The sequence below is a fragment of the Salmo trutta genome, chromosome 33, assembly GCF_901001165.1.
Source record: "Salmo trutta chromosome 33, fSalTru1.1, whole genome shotgun sequence".
Lineage (NCBI taxonomy): Eukaryota > Metazoa > Chordata > Actinopteri > Salmoniformes > Salmonidae > Salmo > Salmo trutta.
The window spans coordinates 24498884-24517014 of record NC_042989.1 but is presented as its reverse complement, the minus strand read 5'-3'; the positions used below and the strand labels follow the sequence as shown (position 1 = coordinate 24517014).

At 43.1% G+C, this 18131-nt stretch overlaps 1 protein-coding gene across 2 annotated transcripts; it reads left to right on the top strand.

Annotated features, from left to right (window-relative positions):
• Positions 1–4114: 4114 nt before the first annotated feature.
• LOC115172732 (C-type lectin domain family 4 member M) lies at positions 4115–16546 on the top strand. 2 transcript variants are annotated; one of them, XM_029730442.1, is made up of 6 exons: positions 4115–5480; positions 8829–8927; positions 9157–9282; positions 15086–15210; positions 15381–15481; positions 15623–16546. In XM_029730442.1, the coding sequence occupies exons 2-6, from the start codon at positions 8843–8845 to the stop codon at positions 15774–15776; spliced, it is 591 nt and encodes a 196-aa protein (XP_029586302.1). In that variant the 5' UTR covers positions 4115–5480; positions 8829–8842; the 3' UTR covers positions 15777–16546. The 2 variants fall into 2 exon arrangements, with proteins under 2 accessions (XP_029586302.1, XP_029586301.1); XM_029730441.1 differs by lacking the exon at positions 4115–5480 and adding an exon at positions 7865–8277.
• Positions 16547–18131: the final 1585 nt, after the last annotated feature.

The window sequence follows — 18131 nt, the reverse complement described above, 5'->3', positions numbered from 1 at the left end:
GCTGTTTGTGAAGGTTTGAATCCTAAGCAACCTGCATACACATTGTTTGGAGAACAATAGACCAACATAGCTACTGTAGTAGGTCAAAGCTGTGTACTGGAAAACCTTGGTAGAGCTTAGATGGAGTAGGCATTGGGGTGCTCATGTGAATTTCCTTTATTTTTCAGCTTCAGACCACTTCACTTAAAACTTAGTTTTTTGTTTTTAGTTAGTTAATAGACAACTAAGAAAGAGAGTTCAAAATCTCTCTGCCAATAATAGCTAGTTTTCAGTTTTCCCCTCCCCACTTCCAGACAGTCCAAGCAAAATTCTTGCTTGAGAAATTTCTCTTTGCTAAGAAGCTATATTTATTTCTTTTTTTTAATCATTTTAATTAAAAATCACAGTAAGGTACTTCATTGTTACCCAGAAATAATTTGACATTGAGATAAAAACGTCTGCATTGGACCTTTAAGTTACCTGCATTTTCATTGTGTTTCTTTACCCTCTATTCATTGAACAAGCATTATTTTTACTTTTGTTTGTTGCATTGACATGATTGCTTCAGAAAACAATAGTTGAGAGGTATCATCTGTCTTATGTGGTCTCTTTATTCCCTTCCCTTATTCTTATTATTCATGGACATTGAGAGGCCAGGGGTGCTTACTATGGAAAATGGAGATCATTCCAAATCCAAATCTCCAAGAAAATGGGATGTGGCTAATCTCTTTGATACCACACCCACTTTTATGAGAAAACTTCAGAGATAAGCTTTCATATAGAGTGTTCACAATAACTTTTACTGTATTGCTGGGTTGATGTTTGTAGGACAAAGTGTCTCAGTATCTTTTCAGGTGGCCATAAGAGCATCTTTGTTGGGATAGTATTTGTGGGCAACCACAAACATTGTCATTGGTGAATGGAAAAGAACATCTGTCTGCTTGCGCTAATGCCCAATCCATGTCTGAACATGTTAGCTCTGTTTGGAGATTTGCTTCTATTCAACGCTATCCCGTTACTGTACAGTTGAAGTCGGAAGTTTACATACACCTTAGCCAAATACATTTAAACTCAGTTTTTCACAATTCCTGACATTTAATCAGAGTAAAAATTCCCTCTCTTAGGTCAGTTAGGGTCACCACTTTATTTTAAGAATGTGAAATGTCAGAATAATAGTAGAGAGATTTATTTATTTCAGCTTTTACTTCTTTCATCACATTCCCAGCGTGTCAGAAGATTACATACACTCAATTAGTATACGGTAGCATTGCCTTTAAATTGTTTAACTTGGGTCAAATGTTTCGGGTAGCCTTCCACAAGCTTCCCACAATAAGTTGGGTGAATTTTGGCCCATTCCTCCTGACAGAGCTGGTGTAAATGAGTCAGGTTTGTAGGCCTCCTTGCTCGCACACACTTTTTCAATTCTGCCCACAAATGTTCTATAGGATTGAGGTCAGGGCTTTGTGATGGCCACTCCAATACCTTGACTTTGTTGTCCTTAAGCCATTTTGCCACAACTTTGGAAGTATGCTTGGGGTCATTGTCCATTTGGAAGACCCATTTGCGACCAAGCTTTAACTTCCTGACTGATGTCTTGAGATGTTGCTTCAATATATCCACATAATTTTCCTGCCTCATGATGCCATCTATTTTGTGACGTGCACCAGTCCCTCCTGCAGCAAAGCACCCCCACAACATGATGCTGACACCCCGTGCTTCGCGATTGGGATGGTGTTCTTCAGCTTGCAAGCCTCCCCCTTTTTCCTCCAAACATAACAATGGTCATTATGGCCAAACAGTTCTATTTTTGGTTCATCAGACCAGAGGATATTTCTCCAAAAAGTACGATCTTTGTCCCCATGTGCAGTTGCAAACTGTAGTCTGGCTTTATTATGGTGGTTTTGGAGCAGTGGCTTCTTCCTTGCTGAGCGGTCTTTCAAGTTATGCCAATATAGGACTCGTTTTACTGTGGATATAGATACTTTTGTACCTGTTTCCTCCAGCATATTCACAAGGTCCTTTGCTGTTGGTCTGGGATTGATTTGCAATTTTTGCACCAAAGTACGTTCATCTCTAGGAGACCGAATGCGTCTCCTTCCTGAGCGGTATGACGGCAGCGTGGTCCCATGGTGTTTATACTTGCGTATTATTTGTACAGATGAACGTGGTACCTTCAGGCGTTTGGAAATTGCTCCCAAGGATGAACCAGACTTGTGGAGGTCTACAATTTTTTTCTGAGGTCTTGGCTGATTTCTTTTGATTTTATCCATGATGTCAAGCAAAGAGGCACTGAGTTTGAAGGCAGGCCTTGAAATACATCACAGGTACACCTCCAATTGACTGAAATGATGTCAATTAGCCTATCAGAAGTTTCTAAAGCCATGACATCATTTTCTGGAATTTTCCAAGCTGTTGAAAGGCACAGTCATCTTATTGTAAGTAAACTTCTGACCCACTGGAATTGTGATACAGTGAATTATAAGTGAAATAATCTGTCTGTAAACAATTGTTGGAAAAAATCCTTGTGTCATTGTCACGTTCTGACCTGTAAAGGTGTTTTTTGTTAGTGTTTAGTATGGTCAGGACATGGCAGAGGGTATTTTGTTTATATATATATGTTGTGTCAAAACAGCCAGAATGTAAGCTCACATGTCTATATGCCGTTCCTCTCTCGCACAGCCCCTCGCATCTCCAGAGCCCCCAGAGACCTGTCCAACTACACTGGGAACGGCATTGTGTTAGAGCCCCCAGAGACCTGTCCAACTACACTGGGAACGGCATTGTGTTAGAGCCCCCAGAGACCTGTCCAACTACACTTGGGAACGACATTGTGTTAGAGCCCCCAGAGACCTGTCCAACTACACTGGGAACGGCATTGTGTTAGAGCCCCCAGAGACCTGTCCAACTACACTTGGGACCAACATCTTGTTAGAGCCCCCAGAGACCTGTCCAACTACACTTGGGAACAACATCTTGTTAGAGCCCCCAGAGACCTGTCCAACTACACTTGGGAACGACATTGTGTTAGAGCCCTCAGAGACCTGTCCAACTACACTTCGGAACGACATTGTGTTAGAGCCCCCAAAGACCTGTCCAACTACACTTGGGAACGACATCTTGTTAGAGCCCCCAGAGACCTGTCCAACTACACTTGGGAACGACATTGTGTTAGAGCCCCCAGAGCCCTGTCCAACTACACTTGGGAACGACATTGTGTTAGAGCCCCCAGAGACCTGTCCAACTACACTTGGGAACGACATTGTGTTAGAGCCCCCAGAGACCTGTCCAACTACACTTGGGAACGACATTGTGTTAGAGCCCCCAGAGACCTGTCCAACTACACTTGGGAACGACATCTTGTTAGAGCCCCCAGAGACCTGTCCAACTACACTTGGGAACAACATCTTGTTAGATGGCAAACTCCAAGCGGGCTGGCATGTGCCTTTTACTGAGGAGTGTCTTCCATCTGGCCACTCTACCAAAAATACCTGATTGGTGGAGTGCTGCAGAGATGGTTGTCTTTCTGAAAGGTTCTCCCATCTTCACAGAGAAACTCTGGAGCTCTGTCAGAGTAACTACTGGGTTCTTGGTCACCTCCCTGACCAAGGCCCTTTTCCCCCGACTGCTCAGTTTGACCGGGCGGCCAGCTCTAGGAAGAGTCTTGGTAGTTCCAAACTTCTTCCATTTAAGATTGATGGAGGCCACTGTGTTCTTGGGGACCTTCAACGCTGTAGAAATGTTTTCAATTCCTTTGACCTCATGGCATGGTTTTTGCTCTGACATTCACTGTCAACTGTGGGACCTTATATAGGCAGGTGTGTGCCTCTCCAAATCATCTCCAATAAATTGAATTTACTACAGATGGACTTAGAAACATCTCAAAGATGATCAATAGAAACAGGATGCACCTGAGCTCAATTTCGAGTCTCATAGCAAATGGTCTGAATACTTATGTAAATAGGTATCTGTTTTTTTTTGTTTTTTAATACATTTGCTAATAAGTCTAAAAACCTGTTTTTGCTTTGTCATTATGGGGTATTGTGTGTAGATTGATGAGGACATGTTTTTATTTAATCATATTTTTACATATAATACAAATTGTAATTCGTAAAACATATCATACAAAATGGCTGATGGACATCCACAAATTATAACATACTATGCAAAATGGAACATATCATATTAAATAGAGTGTCTCGGATTTACGTAAAGAATAGTCCGAAATGCTCTGAGACCCGGTTGCAAAAAAATATATAGTCTTGATGGCATAAATAGGTGATGGGATAAACCTTGACAATTGTCCTGATCAAATGTGCTTCCCTCTCCTTCCATTAACAGCCCCATACCAAATAAAGGTTAACGTGACATCTGCCGAGTCCTGATTGGCTGATGGGGATGCAATATGCTCACCTGTTATCCACACACCAGTGCATGGTAAACACTCCCAGTCCGACCTGTATGAGAGCCCATCTGGTGCAGCGCATTAAAACCACCTTTTTAACAATGGCATCTGGGAAGGGAAAAGGGCAGATTGTGCCACAACGACCAATAAAAACAGGCTATGCATGACATTTTGCTCCTATTACAGGGCTGTAGCTCCTCACAGGTTACTCCCTGTACACTGTCCTTTACCAATAAAAGACTGGCAATTTCAGAGAGTGTGGATTACTTTGTGTAAAACAGTCTGTTTTAGGCATGGATATCATATTTGTCTTTGTGGGGATGGGGGAAGATTATATGATTAAAGGCACTGAAGGGGATGATTCTCATGTTGTTGTCAAATAAACTTCATGTGAACTAATAGCCAATAGCCTTTGTTACAAGAAGGAGAATATCATCCTATTCTTAATTTAGAGTTGACCCATTCAGAAAATCTTATGGTACAATAAAGTCAAACATTACTTTTAATGACGGGCATTTACCCAGGTGCACAGTGTCTGTTTTGTTGACAACTGAATTGTGAATAATGTGGTCCTATAGGCTGAATGTTGGCTCTATTTTACCAAATCTAATGCAAATCTAAGCGCTGGCGGCAGCGCTTTTGGTCCAGGGGTGTGACATTAATATTTTTGCTATTTTCACAGCGGTTATTATGAGCGCAATAACTGGCGGTGGTGCGAAACGGACGAGTTTTGATGAATAAACAATTTGTAGGTGTGAGGAGGGCTTGGCCACACACTGGCCAATCAAGGCGTTCCATGGCGTAATGCCACTTTCAAAACAACTGGGAAGTCAGAAAGACTTCAGTGCGTTCAAAACAACTGGGAACTCGTGGAAAAAAACATGCTCAGACTGGGAGAATCGCTTTGAATGGTCATCCAACTCGGAATTCCAAGTCAGAAACCAACTTTCCGACCTGAAGATCACTGACGTCATGATTTCAGCACCACACTACTGCCTGCAAGCGTTTGCCCCAAGTTCTGTAGGTTATTGACAGTCTTTGCGTTGCCATCAACTCCAATTCAGCTGGGGGCACGGAATATTGCAACCTGGACTCAGAGGTAGATATAACATAGTAAATGTAAATCCGGGACATTCCAATTAGTATATGTTACGTTTCATATGGTATGTATTAATTTAAGGATGTCCATCATCCATTCATATGATATGTTACGAATTACAATTGTTATGATATGTTACTAATTGCAATGTGTACAATATCTTACAAATTGAAATTAGTACAATATTAAAATGTATGATATGTTACGAATTCCGATTTGTTGTGGCTGATGTTAGTTAGGTGGCTAATACTAATGTTAGCTAGGCTAGGGGTTAGGAGTTAAGGTTAGAGTTAAGGGAAGGGTTAGCTAACATGCTAAGTACAGTGCATTCCGAAAGTATTCAGACCCCTTGACTTTTTCCACATTTTGTTACATTAAAGCCTTATTCTAAAATTGATGAAATATTTTTATTTTCTCATCAATCTACACACAATACCCCATAATGACAAAGCAAAAATGTTGCTAATGTATTAAAAATAGAAAACAGAAATACCTTATTTATATAAGTATTCAGACCATTTGCTATGAGACTCAAAATTGAGCTCAGGTGCGTCCTGTTTCCGTTGATGATCCTTGAGATTTCTCTACAACTTGATTGGAGTCCACCTTGTGTAGATTCAATTGATTGGATATGATTCGGAAAGGCACACACCTGTCTATATAAGGTCCCACAGTTGACAGTGCATGTCAGAGCAAAAACCAAGCCATGAAGTCAAAGGAATTGTCCATAGATGTTCAAGACAGGATTGTGTTGAGGCACAGATCTGGGGAAGGGTACCAAAACATTTCTGTAGCACTGAAGGTCCCCAAGAACACAGGGGCCTCCATCATTCTTAAATGGAAGAAGTTTGGAACCACCAAGACTCTTCCTAGAGCTGGCCGCCCGGCCAAACTGAGCTCCTCTGTGGAGATGGGAGAACCTTCCAGAAGGACAAACATCTCTGCAGCACTCAAACAATCAGGACTTTATGGTAGAGTGGCCAGACGGAAGACACTCCTCAGTAAAAGGCACATGACAGCCCACTTGGAGTTTTCCAAAAGGCACCTAACGGACTCTCAGACCATGAGAAACAAGATTCTCTTGTCTGATGAAACCAAGATTGAACTCTTTGTCCTGAATGCCAAGCGTCACGTCTGGAGGAAACCTGGCACCATCCCTACGGTGAAGCATGGTGGTAGCAGCATCATGCTCTAGGGATGTTTTTCAGCGGCAGGGACTGGGAGACTAGTCAGGATCGAGGCAAAGATGAACGGAGCAAAGTACAGAGAGATCCTTGATGAAAACCTGCTCCAGAGCACTCAGGACCTCAGACTAGGGTGAAGGTTAACCTTCCTACAGGACAACAGCCCTAAGCACACAGCCAAGGCAACGCAGGAGTGGCTTTGGGACAAGTCTCTGAATGTCCTTGAGTGGCCCAGTCAGAGCCCGGACTTGAACCCAATTGAACATCTCTGGAGAGACCTGAAAATAGCTTTGCAACGACGCTCCCCATCCAACCTGACAGAGCTTGTGAGGATCTGCAGAGAAGAATGGGAGAAACTCCCCAAATACACCTGAGGGTGTAATCGCTGCCAAAGGTGGGTCACAGCTGGATAGGCTGCACTTCCGTTGTCAAAATCCATGCCATAACCAACCATAAGACCAGCTTTCGGTTGGTCTTAAATATCCACTCTAGTGCTTACTGAAATTTGCACTTTTGCACATGTTTTAAGAACAAACCTCAGATATTGCCACCCCTTCCACCACAGCATAAGCGAGCTCATTAAAGAGAACTAAATGACCAATCCTGATGCTAAGGTTTGAGAATAAAAGAGTGCCGCTTTAAAGGTGCAATATGCAGAAATTGCTCTGCCCTTTCCTGGTTGCTAAAATTCTAGTATTTTGCCTAATTTCCATTTACATGACAAAATAAGCAAGCTATAGTGTAGAGAAGAATCAATGTACAATCTACACCGCTGTGAAATATATGTTCAATAACCAAAAATACTGTATTTTCAGCTGTTTGAAGCTGGTGTACAAAACCCGAAAGTAAAAGACGCAAAAACAAAACTTAAGAACAGGAAACATAAAAATAGCGGCCATAGAACAGATCTACCACTTCTTAGGCTTGCTTTCAATGAGAATGACAGATCTATAACTCACATTTCAATGTGAATTTGGTCCTGTCACCCAAAAGTTACATATTGCAGCTTAAACAGTTCGAGATTGTAAACTAGCATGCGTTTGACAATTGCGCTGGATTAACACCAGCCGAAAATAGAGCACTTTATGTGAAATAGAAGTCTGTGGAATTGTACCAAAGACTTGTCAAGATGTTGCCATTGCAGAACTGTGTCCTCTTGTGTTAGATTTTTTTTCTCTTCAGAATAAGTAAAGGTTCAATGTGTGTAGATGTTGGACAAAATAATTATCACTGTTCAGTCAGTATACGTTGTACAATCAAATTCTAAAGTTAAATATCACACAACTCATTTCAGCCTCCTCTCATGGTAAATCTAATCCTAAACCTTTGCATGTAGGCTAAGCCTACGTGTACTTAGTTCCCCTGTCTGATATGACAGCTTTCTGCATTTAGATGTGTTAAAACTCACACACACAGAGTGGTACATTTCAGTGTAGAGAAACACACTGTAACATTCAGATACACACAAACCAAGATACCAAAGATGGCCGTGTCTGTCAATGCAGGGGATTCTGAAATCATTGAGGTTGAAACAAACCTTTCTGAGGATTTGGCAAACTACGTCAATACGAAGACTAACACAGCAAAAAAAACAGTGGCAGTCCAAAAATCGGGTAAGAGAGCAATTGCACTGTAGCCTACACAATTGTGTTAGTTGGCTGCTAAGATGGGAAGGTGAAATATTTGAACCACAGTCCTTGCATCCCCAAAGCTTTCTTTCTATAGAAGGTCCAGATTCCCTAGCATGGTAAAATGGATGTGGGTTGTTATATTTTCCAATACATCACTGTTCTTTCTTCTTTTCCTTGTATTTGTGAAGTCAATATTGTTTTCATTGTCAAAAAATAAATGAAGACTAAAAACAATGGGCTGGTTGCCCAGACACAGATTAAAAGTCCTGGACTAAAAAGGAGAATATCCTTTGTTTTTTAGGTGAAATACTAGGCATAATCTGGGTCCGGGAAACCGGACCTATGAGTTTTTGAAGTCAGTAACTCCACTCCAACCATGTTCACTGATGCAGGGGATGTGTCCCCAAATGCCACCATATCCCCTATGTGGTGCATTACTTTTGATCCAAGCCCTATGTGCCCTGGTAAAAAGTAGTGCACTACATAGGGTGCAGTTTGGGGGTCAACCAGGTTAAATGTGTGTTGGTCCTCAGGTACTGCAGGTAAAATGCTCTACATACTGGTTGGTGTCAGCTTTGGGCTGATGTGTGTTCTGCAAGTCACTCTGAACATCTCCTTGCGTCTAGCCCACTGTGAGTTTCATGACTTCTGTTTATAGTGCGCTTTTAGAATTATATACTCTATAGCTAGATAGCAAAATTAAGACATTAAAAGATACGGATTCATTAAGCAGGACAGTAATGTGAAATGTAACCTTTCTGAAGTTCTCAAATAATAAGCATATGTTCTGTCCTCTGATGAAATAGGAAACACACAGCTTCTTTCAGCAAACTCAACCACACCTTCTCTGTCTTATTCCAGCTAACTTCTTGGAGGGACAGATAAAATGGTTAGAGACCAGTTATAACAACCTGACTGAAGAGAAAAAACAGCTACAGATCAGTTACAACAACCTGACTAAAGAGAGAGACAAGTTCACTGAGCTGGGTGAGTAATAAAGTGTCAAGTGTGTGCGTGTCAGTGTTAAAGACCGTTCTTCTGAAACTTGTCAGTCTATTCTTGTCAGAGAAATGAATGCTATTCCATGCGAGAAATTGCCAAGAAACTGAAGATCTCGTACAATGCTGGGTACTACTCCCATCACAGAACAGCACAAACTGGCCCTAACCAGAATAGAAGGAGGAGTTGGAGGCCCCAGTGCACAACTGAGCAAAAGAACAAGTACATTAGAGTGTCTAGTTTGAGAAACAGACACCTCACAAGTCCTCAACTGGCAGCTTCATTAAAATGTACCTGCAAAACACAGTCTCAATGTCAACAGTGAAGAGGTGACTCCAGGATGCTGGCCTTCTAGGCAGAGTTGCAAAGAAAAATCCATATCTTTGTCATTATGGGGTATTTTGTGTAGAAGTCAATAGTAAAAAAAAATTTTAATGTACAGTTGAAGTTGGAAGTTTACGTACACTTGGTTGGAGTCATTAAAATTATTTTTCAACCACTCCACAAATGTCTTAACAAACTATAGTTTTGGCAAGTCGGTTAGGACATCTACTTTGTGCATGACACAAGGAATTTTTCCAACAATTGTTTACTGTCAGATTATTTCTTTTATAATTGTCACGTTCGTCGTAAGGATGGGACCAAAACGCAGCGGGAACGTGTATACTCATCTTCTTTATTTAGAAGAAAACCAAAATAAACACTTAATACAAAACAACGACAAAAAACAGTCCTGTGAGGCACACAGCTACACACGGAACAACTACCCACAAAAACCCATGAAAACCCCCCCCTACTAAATAGGACCTTCAATTAGAGGCAACGAGTAACAGCTGCCTCCAATTGAAGGTCAACCCAAAAACTAAACATAGAAATAGAAAGACTAGAACGAACATAGAAATATACTAACATAGAACATTAACAAAAAAAAATGAAACACATAAAACAAACACCCCCTGCCTTGCCCTGACCAAACTGCAATAACAAACAACCCCTTTTACTGGTCAGGACGTGACAGTACCCTTCCCAAAGGTGCAGACCCCGGATGCACCTCAAACCAAAAAACACAAAAATAAACCCCAAAACAAAAAACATAATCCCAAACTAAAGGAAGGGAAGGGAGGGTGGCCACCATCACCGACGGTTCTTGTGCTACACCCCCCCCCTCCCCAATCCTCCAACTATGGAGGTGGCTCAGGCTCTGGCCTTAGTCCCCAACCTAACCTGTCCACCCCCGCTGAAGGCTCAGGCCTAAAGCGCGTCGCTGGAGACTCCGGGCTGAGGTGCGTCACTGGAGACCTCGGGCTGATGCGCGTCGCTGGAGACCTCGGGCTGATGCGCGTCACTGGAGACCTCGGGCTGATGCGCGTCGCTGGAGACCTCGGGCTGATGCGCTTCGCTGGAGACCTCGGGCCGATGCACGTCGCTGGAGACCTCGGGCTGATGTGCGTCGCTGGAGACCCCAGACTGGAGGGCGACTCTAGGAGCTCCGGACTGGAGGGCGACTCTGGGAGCTCCGGACTGGAGGGCGACTCTGGGAGCTCCGGACTGGAGGGTGACTCTGGGAGCTCCGGACTGGAGGGAGACTCTGGCTGCGCCGGTTCCGGACTGTAGGGCGACTCTGGCTGCGCCGGTTCCGGACTGTAGGGCGACTCTGGCTGCGCCGGTTCTGGACTGCAGGGCGACTCTGCAGGCTCCGGACTGTGGGCCGTCTCTGCAGGCTCCGGACTGTGGGCCGTCTCTGCAGGCTCCGGACTGTGGGCCGTGTCTGCAGGCTCCGGACTGTGGGCCGTCTCTGCAGGCTCCGGACTGTGGGCTGTCTCTTTAGGCTCCGGACTGTGGGCCGTCTCTGTAGGCTCCGGACTGTGGGCCGTCTCTGACGGTTCCGGACTGTGGGCCGTCTCTGCCGGTTCCAGACTGTGGGCCGTCTTTGCAGGCTCCGGACTGTAGGACATCATCGGAAGCACTGGACGGAGAACTGTCGCCGGAAGCTCTAGACGGGGAACTGTCTCCGGAAGCTCTAGACGGGGAACTGTCGCTGGAAGCTCTAGACGGGGAACTGTCATCGGAAGCTCTGGACAGGTAACTGTCGCCGGAAGCTCTAGACGGGGAACTGTCGCCGGAAGCTCTGGACAGGGAACTGTCTCCGGAAGCTCTGGACGGGGAACTGTCGCCGGAAGCTCTGGACGGGGAACTGTCTCCGGAAGCTCTGGACTGGACAGGCGCACTACAGGCCTAGTGCGTGGGGCTGGCGCACCGGACTGTGCGTGCGCATGGGCGAGATTGTGCGCACTTCCGCATAGACCGCCGCTCTTCTGATCCACTGCTCCCCATAATAAGCACGAGGAGTTGACTTAGGGCTCACCCTTGGCCCAGCCAAACTATCCGTGTGCCCCCCCCAAAAAAATTATTGGGGGTGCCTCTCGTGCTTCCGTCGTTGGGCACGCTCTTCATACTGTCGCCGTTCCTCCCTCGCTGTCTCCACCTGTTTCCATGGCAGGGTCTTGTCCCCTGCCATTACCTCCTCCCATGTCCATGATGTCCTACACTCCCTTCTTTCCCTGGCCCAGGTTCCTTGCTCCTCCTGGGCCCGCTGCTTGGTCCGTTGGTGATGGGTAGTTCTGTCACGTTCGTCGTAAGGATGGGACCAAAACGCAGCGGAACGTGTATACTCATCTTCTTTATTTAGAAGAAAACCAAAATAAACACTTAATACAAAACAACGATGAAACAGTCCTGTGAGGCACACAGCTACACACGGAACAACTACCCACAAAAAAACTTGAAAAAACACCCCTACTAAATAGGACCTTCAATTAGAGGCAACGAGGAACGTTTGCCTCCAATTGAAGGTCAACCCAAAAACTAAACATAGAAATAGAAAGACTAGAACGAACATAGAAATATACTAACATAGAACATTAACAAACAAAAAAACGAAACACATTAAACAAACACCCCCTGCCACGCCCTGACCAAACTACAATAACAAACAACCCCTTTTACTGGTCAGGACGTGACAATAATTCACTGTATCACAATTCCAGTGAGTCAGACGTTTACATACACTAAGTTGACTGTGCCTTTAAACAGCTTGGAAAATTCCAGAAAATGATGTCATGGCTTTAGAAGCTTCTGATAGGCTAATTGACATAATTTGAGTCAATTGGAGGTGTACCTGTGGATCTATTTCAAGGTCTACCTTGAAACTCAGTGCCTCTTTGCTTGATATCATGGGAAAATCAAAATAAATTAGCCAAGACCTCAGAAAAGAAATTGTAGACCTCCACAAGTCTCTTTCACCCTTGGGAGCAATTTCCAAATGCCTGAAAGTACCACATTCATCTGTACAAACAATAGGACGCAAGTATAAACACCATGGGACCACGCAGCCGTCATACCGCTCAGGAAGGAGACGCGTTTCTTTCTCCTAGAGATAAAAGTACTTTGGTGCGACAAGTGCAAATCAATCCCAAAACAACAGCAAAGGACCTTGTGAAGATGCTGGAGGTTATGTCGATATAGGACTCCACAGTAAAACGAGTCCTATATCGACATAACCTGAAAGGCCGCTCAGCAAGGAAGAAGCCACTGCTCCAAAACCGCCATAAAAATGCCAGACTATGGTTTGCAACTGCACATGGGGATAAAGATTGTACTTTTTGTAGAAATGTCCTCTGATCTGATGAAACAAAAATAGAACTGTTTGGCCATAATGACCATCGTTATGTTTGGAGGAAAAAGGGGGTATATTGAAGGATATATTGAAGCAACATCTCAAGACATCAGTCAGGAAGTTAAAGCTTGGTCGAAAATGGGTCTTCCAAATGGACAATGACCCCAAGCATACTTCCAAAGTTGTGGCAAAATGGCTTAAGGACAAAAGTCACGGTATTGGAGTGGCCATCACAAAGCCCTGACCTCAATCCTATAGAAAATTTGTGGGCAGAACTGAAAAAGCATGCGCGAGCAAGGAGGCCTACAAACCTGACTCAGTTACACCAGCTCTGTCAGGAGGAATGGGCCAAAATTTACCCAACTTATTGTGGGAAGCTTGTGGAAGCTTGCGAAACATTTGACCCAAGTTAAACAATTTAAAAGCTTTGCTAATTTTTACTCTGATTAAATGTCAGGAATTGTGAAAAACTGAGTTTAAATGTATTTGGCTAAGGTGTATGTAAACTTCCGACTTCAACTGTATATATTTATTTTACTTTTTACACATTTTTCTCCCCAATTGGTAGTTACAGTCTGTCCTATTGTTGCAACTCCCGTACGGACTCAGGATAGGCGACGGTCGAGAGCCATGCATCCTCCGAAACACGATCCTGCCAAGCCGCACTGCTTCTTGACACACTGCTCGCTTAACCCGGAAGCCAGCTGCACCAATGTGTCGGAGGAAACATTGTACAACTGGCGACCAAAGTCAGCGAGCATGCGCCCGGCCCGCCACAAGGAGTCACTAGAGCGCGATGGGACAAGGACATCCCGGCTGACCAAACCCTCCCCTAACCTGGACGACGCTGGGCCCATTGTGCACCGCCTTATGGGGCTCCCGGTCGTGGCCGGCTGCAGCACAGCCTGGGATCGAACCCGGGTCTGTAGTGACACCTCAAGCACAGCAATGCAGTGCCTTCAACTGCTGCACTGCTTGGGAGGCCCAAAAGCAACTATTTCACAACCAAGATATTTGAAGTGGCTTTAAGATATCAAGCACGCGAAATGCGCATCGGCCATTTATCAGGGGGTGCTGTAGCACCCTCAGCACCCCTACTTCCCGCGGCTATGGCTACAACTGCAACGTTTTATATTTTATATATTAATGCATGACTACTAGCATTGGGTATTATATTTAGTGTTAGTGAGCTAATGTGTTTGCGTTTTTGTTTCCTCATGTGGTGAATAAGCCCCAAAATAAATATGCCTATGATATTGTTGCACATAAAGATGTAGACAAATGAATCTCTCTTGAACAATGAAATTCAGAAAATTCTGGAGCCCTATTTTAACAGTAAAATATAACAACAATAGCCTATTGTCAACTCACAATTCATGACAATCGCTGGATTAGGTTGTACATCAAAATATCTTGAATCATGCATTCCTGCTTGGACATGTTAGATGTTAGAAACAACATATTTATTGAATAGCCTACCATCTCAGTAGTCTATTACACAGTCTAAAGCAGAACGTGGGATGTTCCCCAATGCTGGAACGGGGGCCTCGAGTGAAAATGTTTGGGAACCCCTGGTCTAAAGATATTTTCTATTGAGTGACGCCAACTGAAAAAGTTGGTGGCACTGGGGAAAATGTTAGAGACCTGTCAAGGGGTGTTATTTTTAATCTAGAATAACAACTAATTTGGCTGTTGGGAAGAAAATCATGCGATAGAATGTTATGCAGAAAAATATGTTGGTAGCACAAGGCTATGTACTGTTTGTTTGTGCAAATAGAAATCAGTGATTTATGTTTACTATAGGCTAATGAAGCAATCAAAATGTGATGTGACTAAAATATGACTAAAAATAAAGGGCATTAAGCTAGTTGACTAAAATTGCCCAATGTTTTCATCATTTTGATAATAACTAGACTACATCATTATTCAAATGACAAAAATGTGACTAACAGTGAATTATATTTTAGTCAAAATGAGTAAGATTACACTAAATCTAAAAAAAGAGTGCTAAAATGAACACTAGTGTGTGTTGGATCAGCTAATAGCCCATGCACACTCCAGTTGGTACAAAGCACTTTCATGTTTTCATGTTTTCTCCTGATCTCTGTGTGAAAGAATGGAGGAAGTTTAACTCCAGCTTGTACTACATCTCCAACGAGTATAAAACCTGGGAAGACAGCAGACGGGACTGTCTGAAAAGAGGAGCGGACCTGGCAGTCATAAACAGTGAAGAGGAACAGGTGAGAGAGAGAGAGAGAGAGAGAGAAAGAGAGAGAGAGAGAGATTGGCTGTTTTCAGTTCAGACCTTCAAGGTTCAAACCAATGATCCTCAGGCTACAGGTCTCATCAAAACTTCACTGCATTAAGTGAAGTTGTGTCATGACGTAACTGTTGCTTTCTTTCTTCCAAGGTGTTTATCAGTCAACTGAACACCAAGCCCTGGATTGGTCTGACTGACAAGGATTCTGAGGGGACCTGGAAATGGGTGGACGGAACCCCACTGACCACAGCGTAAGAGATAGTAACGTTTTCTCATAACATCCTTTTTGAAATGTATTATTAAACCATCGCTTGACCAGACTCGGCACAGTCAAAGTATTTTTAACACATGATTTGGGATGAGTTGAAATGTAACATCAGTATGGTTTGTAGGTTTTGGTTTACTGAAGAGCCTAATGATGGAGCTGTGAATGGAGAGGACTGTGTCAGCCTTTATTACCATACCGAGTCTGCGTTGAAGAACTGGAATGACCTAGCATGCAACAACACAGAGTTGATGTGGATCTGTGAGATTGTAAATGGCTGATCCACAGACAAACAGACACACAGATTCTGTAAATACACCCATGCAGGGAGACACACACACTACACACACACACTCACACACACAGCTTTGACTCTTTAGGAGGTAAGAATGTATACACACCCTTAGAAATAGCTTTTTACATGTATTCTTATTTCTTGTTTATAATACATTAATTACAAATGTTATTTGGCATTTTAAGTATTTGCTTTACTGTTATTAGCCGTTACTGGATCGCATTTTTTTTTTGTATCGCTGTGGAACTATATTCACAAGTATGTGGTACATTTCCATAACGCTTAGTACAAAACTCCAAACTGGTCACACTTGTAACGGAGCCGGTCTTTCATTAAAAACCTGTCATTGTGCATTCATTTGGATTGTAAACATCTCTCACCACATAACCATTGATTCAAAAATATAAGTTTATTGTGAAATGTAATGAGAACATTGGTTTAATCACCAAATCACAACATAATGATACAGTATCTTTTTAATTGAGTCGTTTTAACTACTAGTTAATCCAATAGCAAACAATGCAAGATAGGTGTTTCAAATCGCCCTTAGAAGTGCTGAAATTAATATGCTACAGTTCTGTAAATTACAGTAGATTACACAGTTTTCACATTAGGCAATACACTTACATTACCCAACAAAATTGACAGCAATGTGTAGTCAAAGGTGGGATCAATGAAGACATCCTCAACAATCAGTCATGCAAAAAAAACATAGGTGTACTGTCTGTATAATCAAATGGAAGAAATGAAATGCAACAAATTAAATGAATGAAAATTAAACATAACGTTTAGCAAGCTGTCACGTCTTGACCCTTGTAAGAGGTCATTTTCTATAGTAGATGGGTCAGGGCGTGACAGGGGGTGTTTGGTTGGTTTTCTTGTTTTCTATTTCTAGGTTTTGTGTTCTAGGTTTTCTATTTCTATGTTGTTTTTTTGGGGTTGATCTCCAATTGGAAGCAGCTGGTCCTCGTTGCCTCTGATTGGAGATCATATTTAAGTAGGGGGTTTTTCCTTTTGGGTTTGTGGGTTGTTAATTTTGAGTAGTGTGTTTTCCTCTCTGCGTCACGGTTTGTTGTTTTTTGTATTTCTAGTATTTGGTGTATTGCAACGTTTCACTATAAATAAAAAGATGTGGAACTACAACTATGCTGCGCGTTGGTCCGATCCTTCTGACAGCAGTGACACAAGCGTTAATTTGCATCAAGCCTGTCTTGTCTCAGCCTCCAGTATTTATGCTGCAGTAGTTTATGTGTCGGGGGGCTAGGGTCAGTCTGTTACATCTGGAGTATTCTCTTGTCTTATCCGGTGTCCTGTGTGAATGTAAATATGCTCTCTCTAATTCTCTCTTTCTCTCTTTCTTTCTTTCTCTCGGAGGACCTGAGCCCTAGGACCATGCCTCAGGACTACCTGGCATGATGACTCCTTGCTGTCCCCAGTCCACCTGGCCATGCTGCTGCTCCAGTTTCAACTGTTCTGCCTGCGGCTACGGAACCCTGACCTGTTCACCGGACGTGCTTGTTGCACCCTCGACAATTACTATGACTATTATTATTTGACCATGCTGGTCATTTACGAACATTTTAACATCTTGACCATGTTCTGTTATAATATCCACCCGGCACAGCCAGAAGAGGACTGGCCACCCCTCATAGCCTGGTTCCTCTCTAGGTTTCTTCCTAGGTTTTTGGCCTTTCTCAGGAGTTTTTCCTAGGGAGTTTTTCCCAGCCACCGTGCTTCTTTCACATGCATTGCTTGCTGTTTGGGGTTTTAGGCTGGGTTTCTGTACAGCACTTTGGGATTTCAGCTGATGTACGAAGGGCTATATAAATAAATTTGATTTGATTTGATTTGTGCATTTGGCCATAAATTGAGTTTGAGTTTATTTTATTTTTACAGAGACAGTGCACATTAATCAACGTTTCTCATCCACATCACAGTGAATTGTTCATGCACCTCGGGAAAAATATTTTGGCATGCTGAATCCAAGCTTGACATTGGTCTGCATTGATGTTGTCGCATGCCTCATCCATTGTCAATAGAAAGGGTGGCATGCTCATGGGAATGGTGATCATACACCTTCCACCTCCATGCTGAAAAAAATCATCAATACGGTTGAGAAAGGAGAGTTTTGGGGCATGTACTATATAGGGTCACGAATTGGGGATGGGCCAGTAACCATGCCTGCACCACCTCTGCATTGTGGAACCTGACATTCTACCACACAATGACATAAGTTAATCCTTCCCCTTGATAGGCCTGCTCAATTTCATTGAGAAACACAATGAGGTGTGCAGCTTTGTAGGATTCAAGTAATGGCCTACGTACTACCACACCATCTTCA

Excerpts from the sequence above, each read along its gene's own strand:
- LOC115172732 (XM_029730441.1), top strand. The coding sequence starts at position 8,148 with ATGGCCGTGTCTGTCAATGCAGGGGATTCTGAAATCATTGAGGTTGAA. Across the intron at positions 9,283-15,085 it reads AGACAAGTTCACTGAGCTGG|AATGGAGGAAGTTTAACTCC; the intron begins GTGAGTAATAAA and ends TCTGTGTGAAAG. Across the intron at positions 15,482-15,622 it reads GGAACCCCACTGACCACAGC|GTTTTGGTTTACTGAAGAGC; the intron begins GTAAGAGATAGT and ends TATGGTTTGTAG.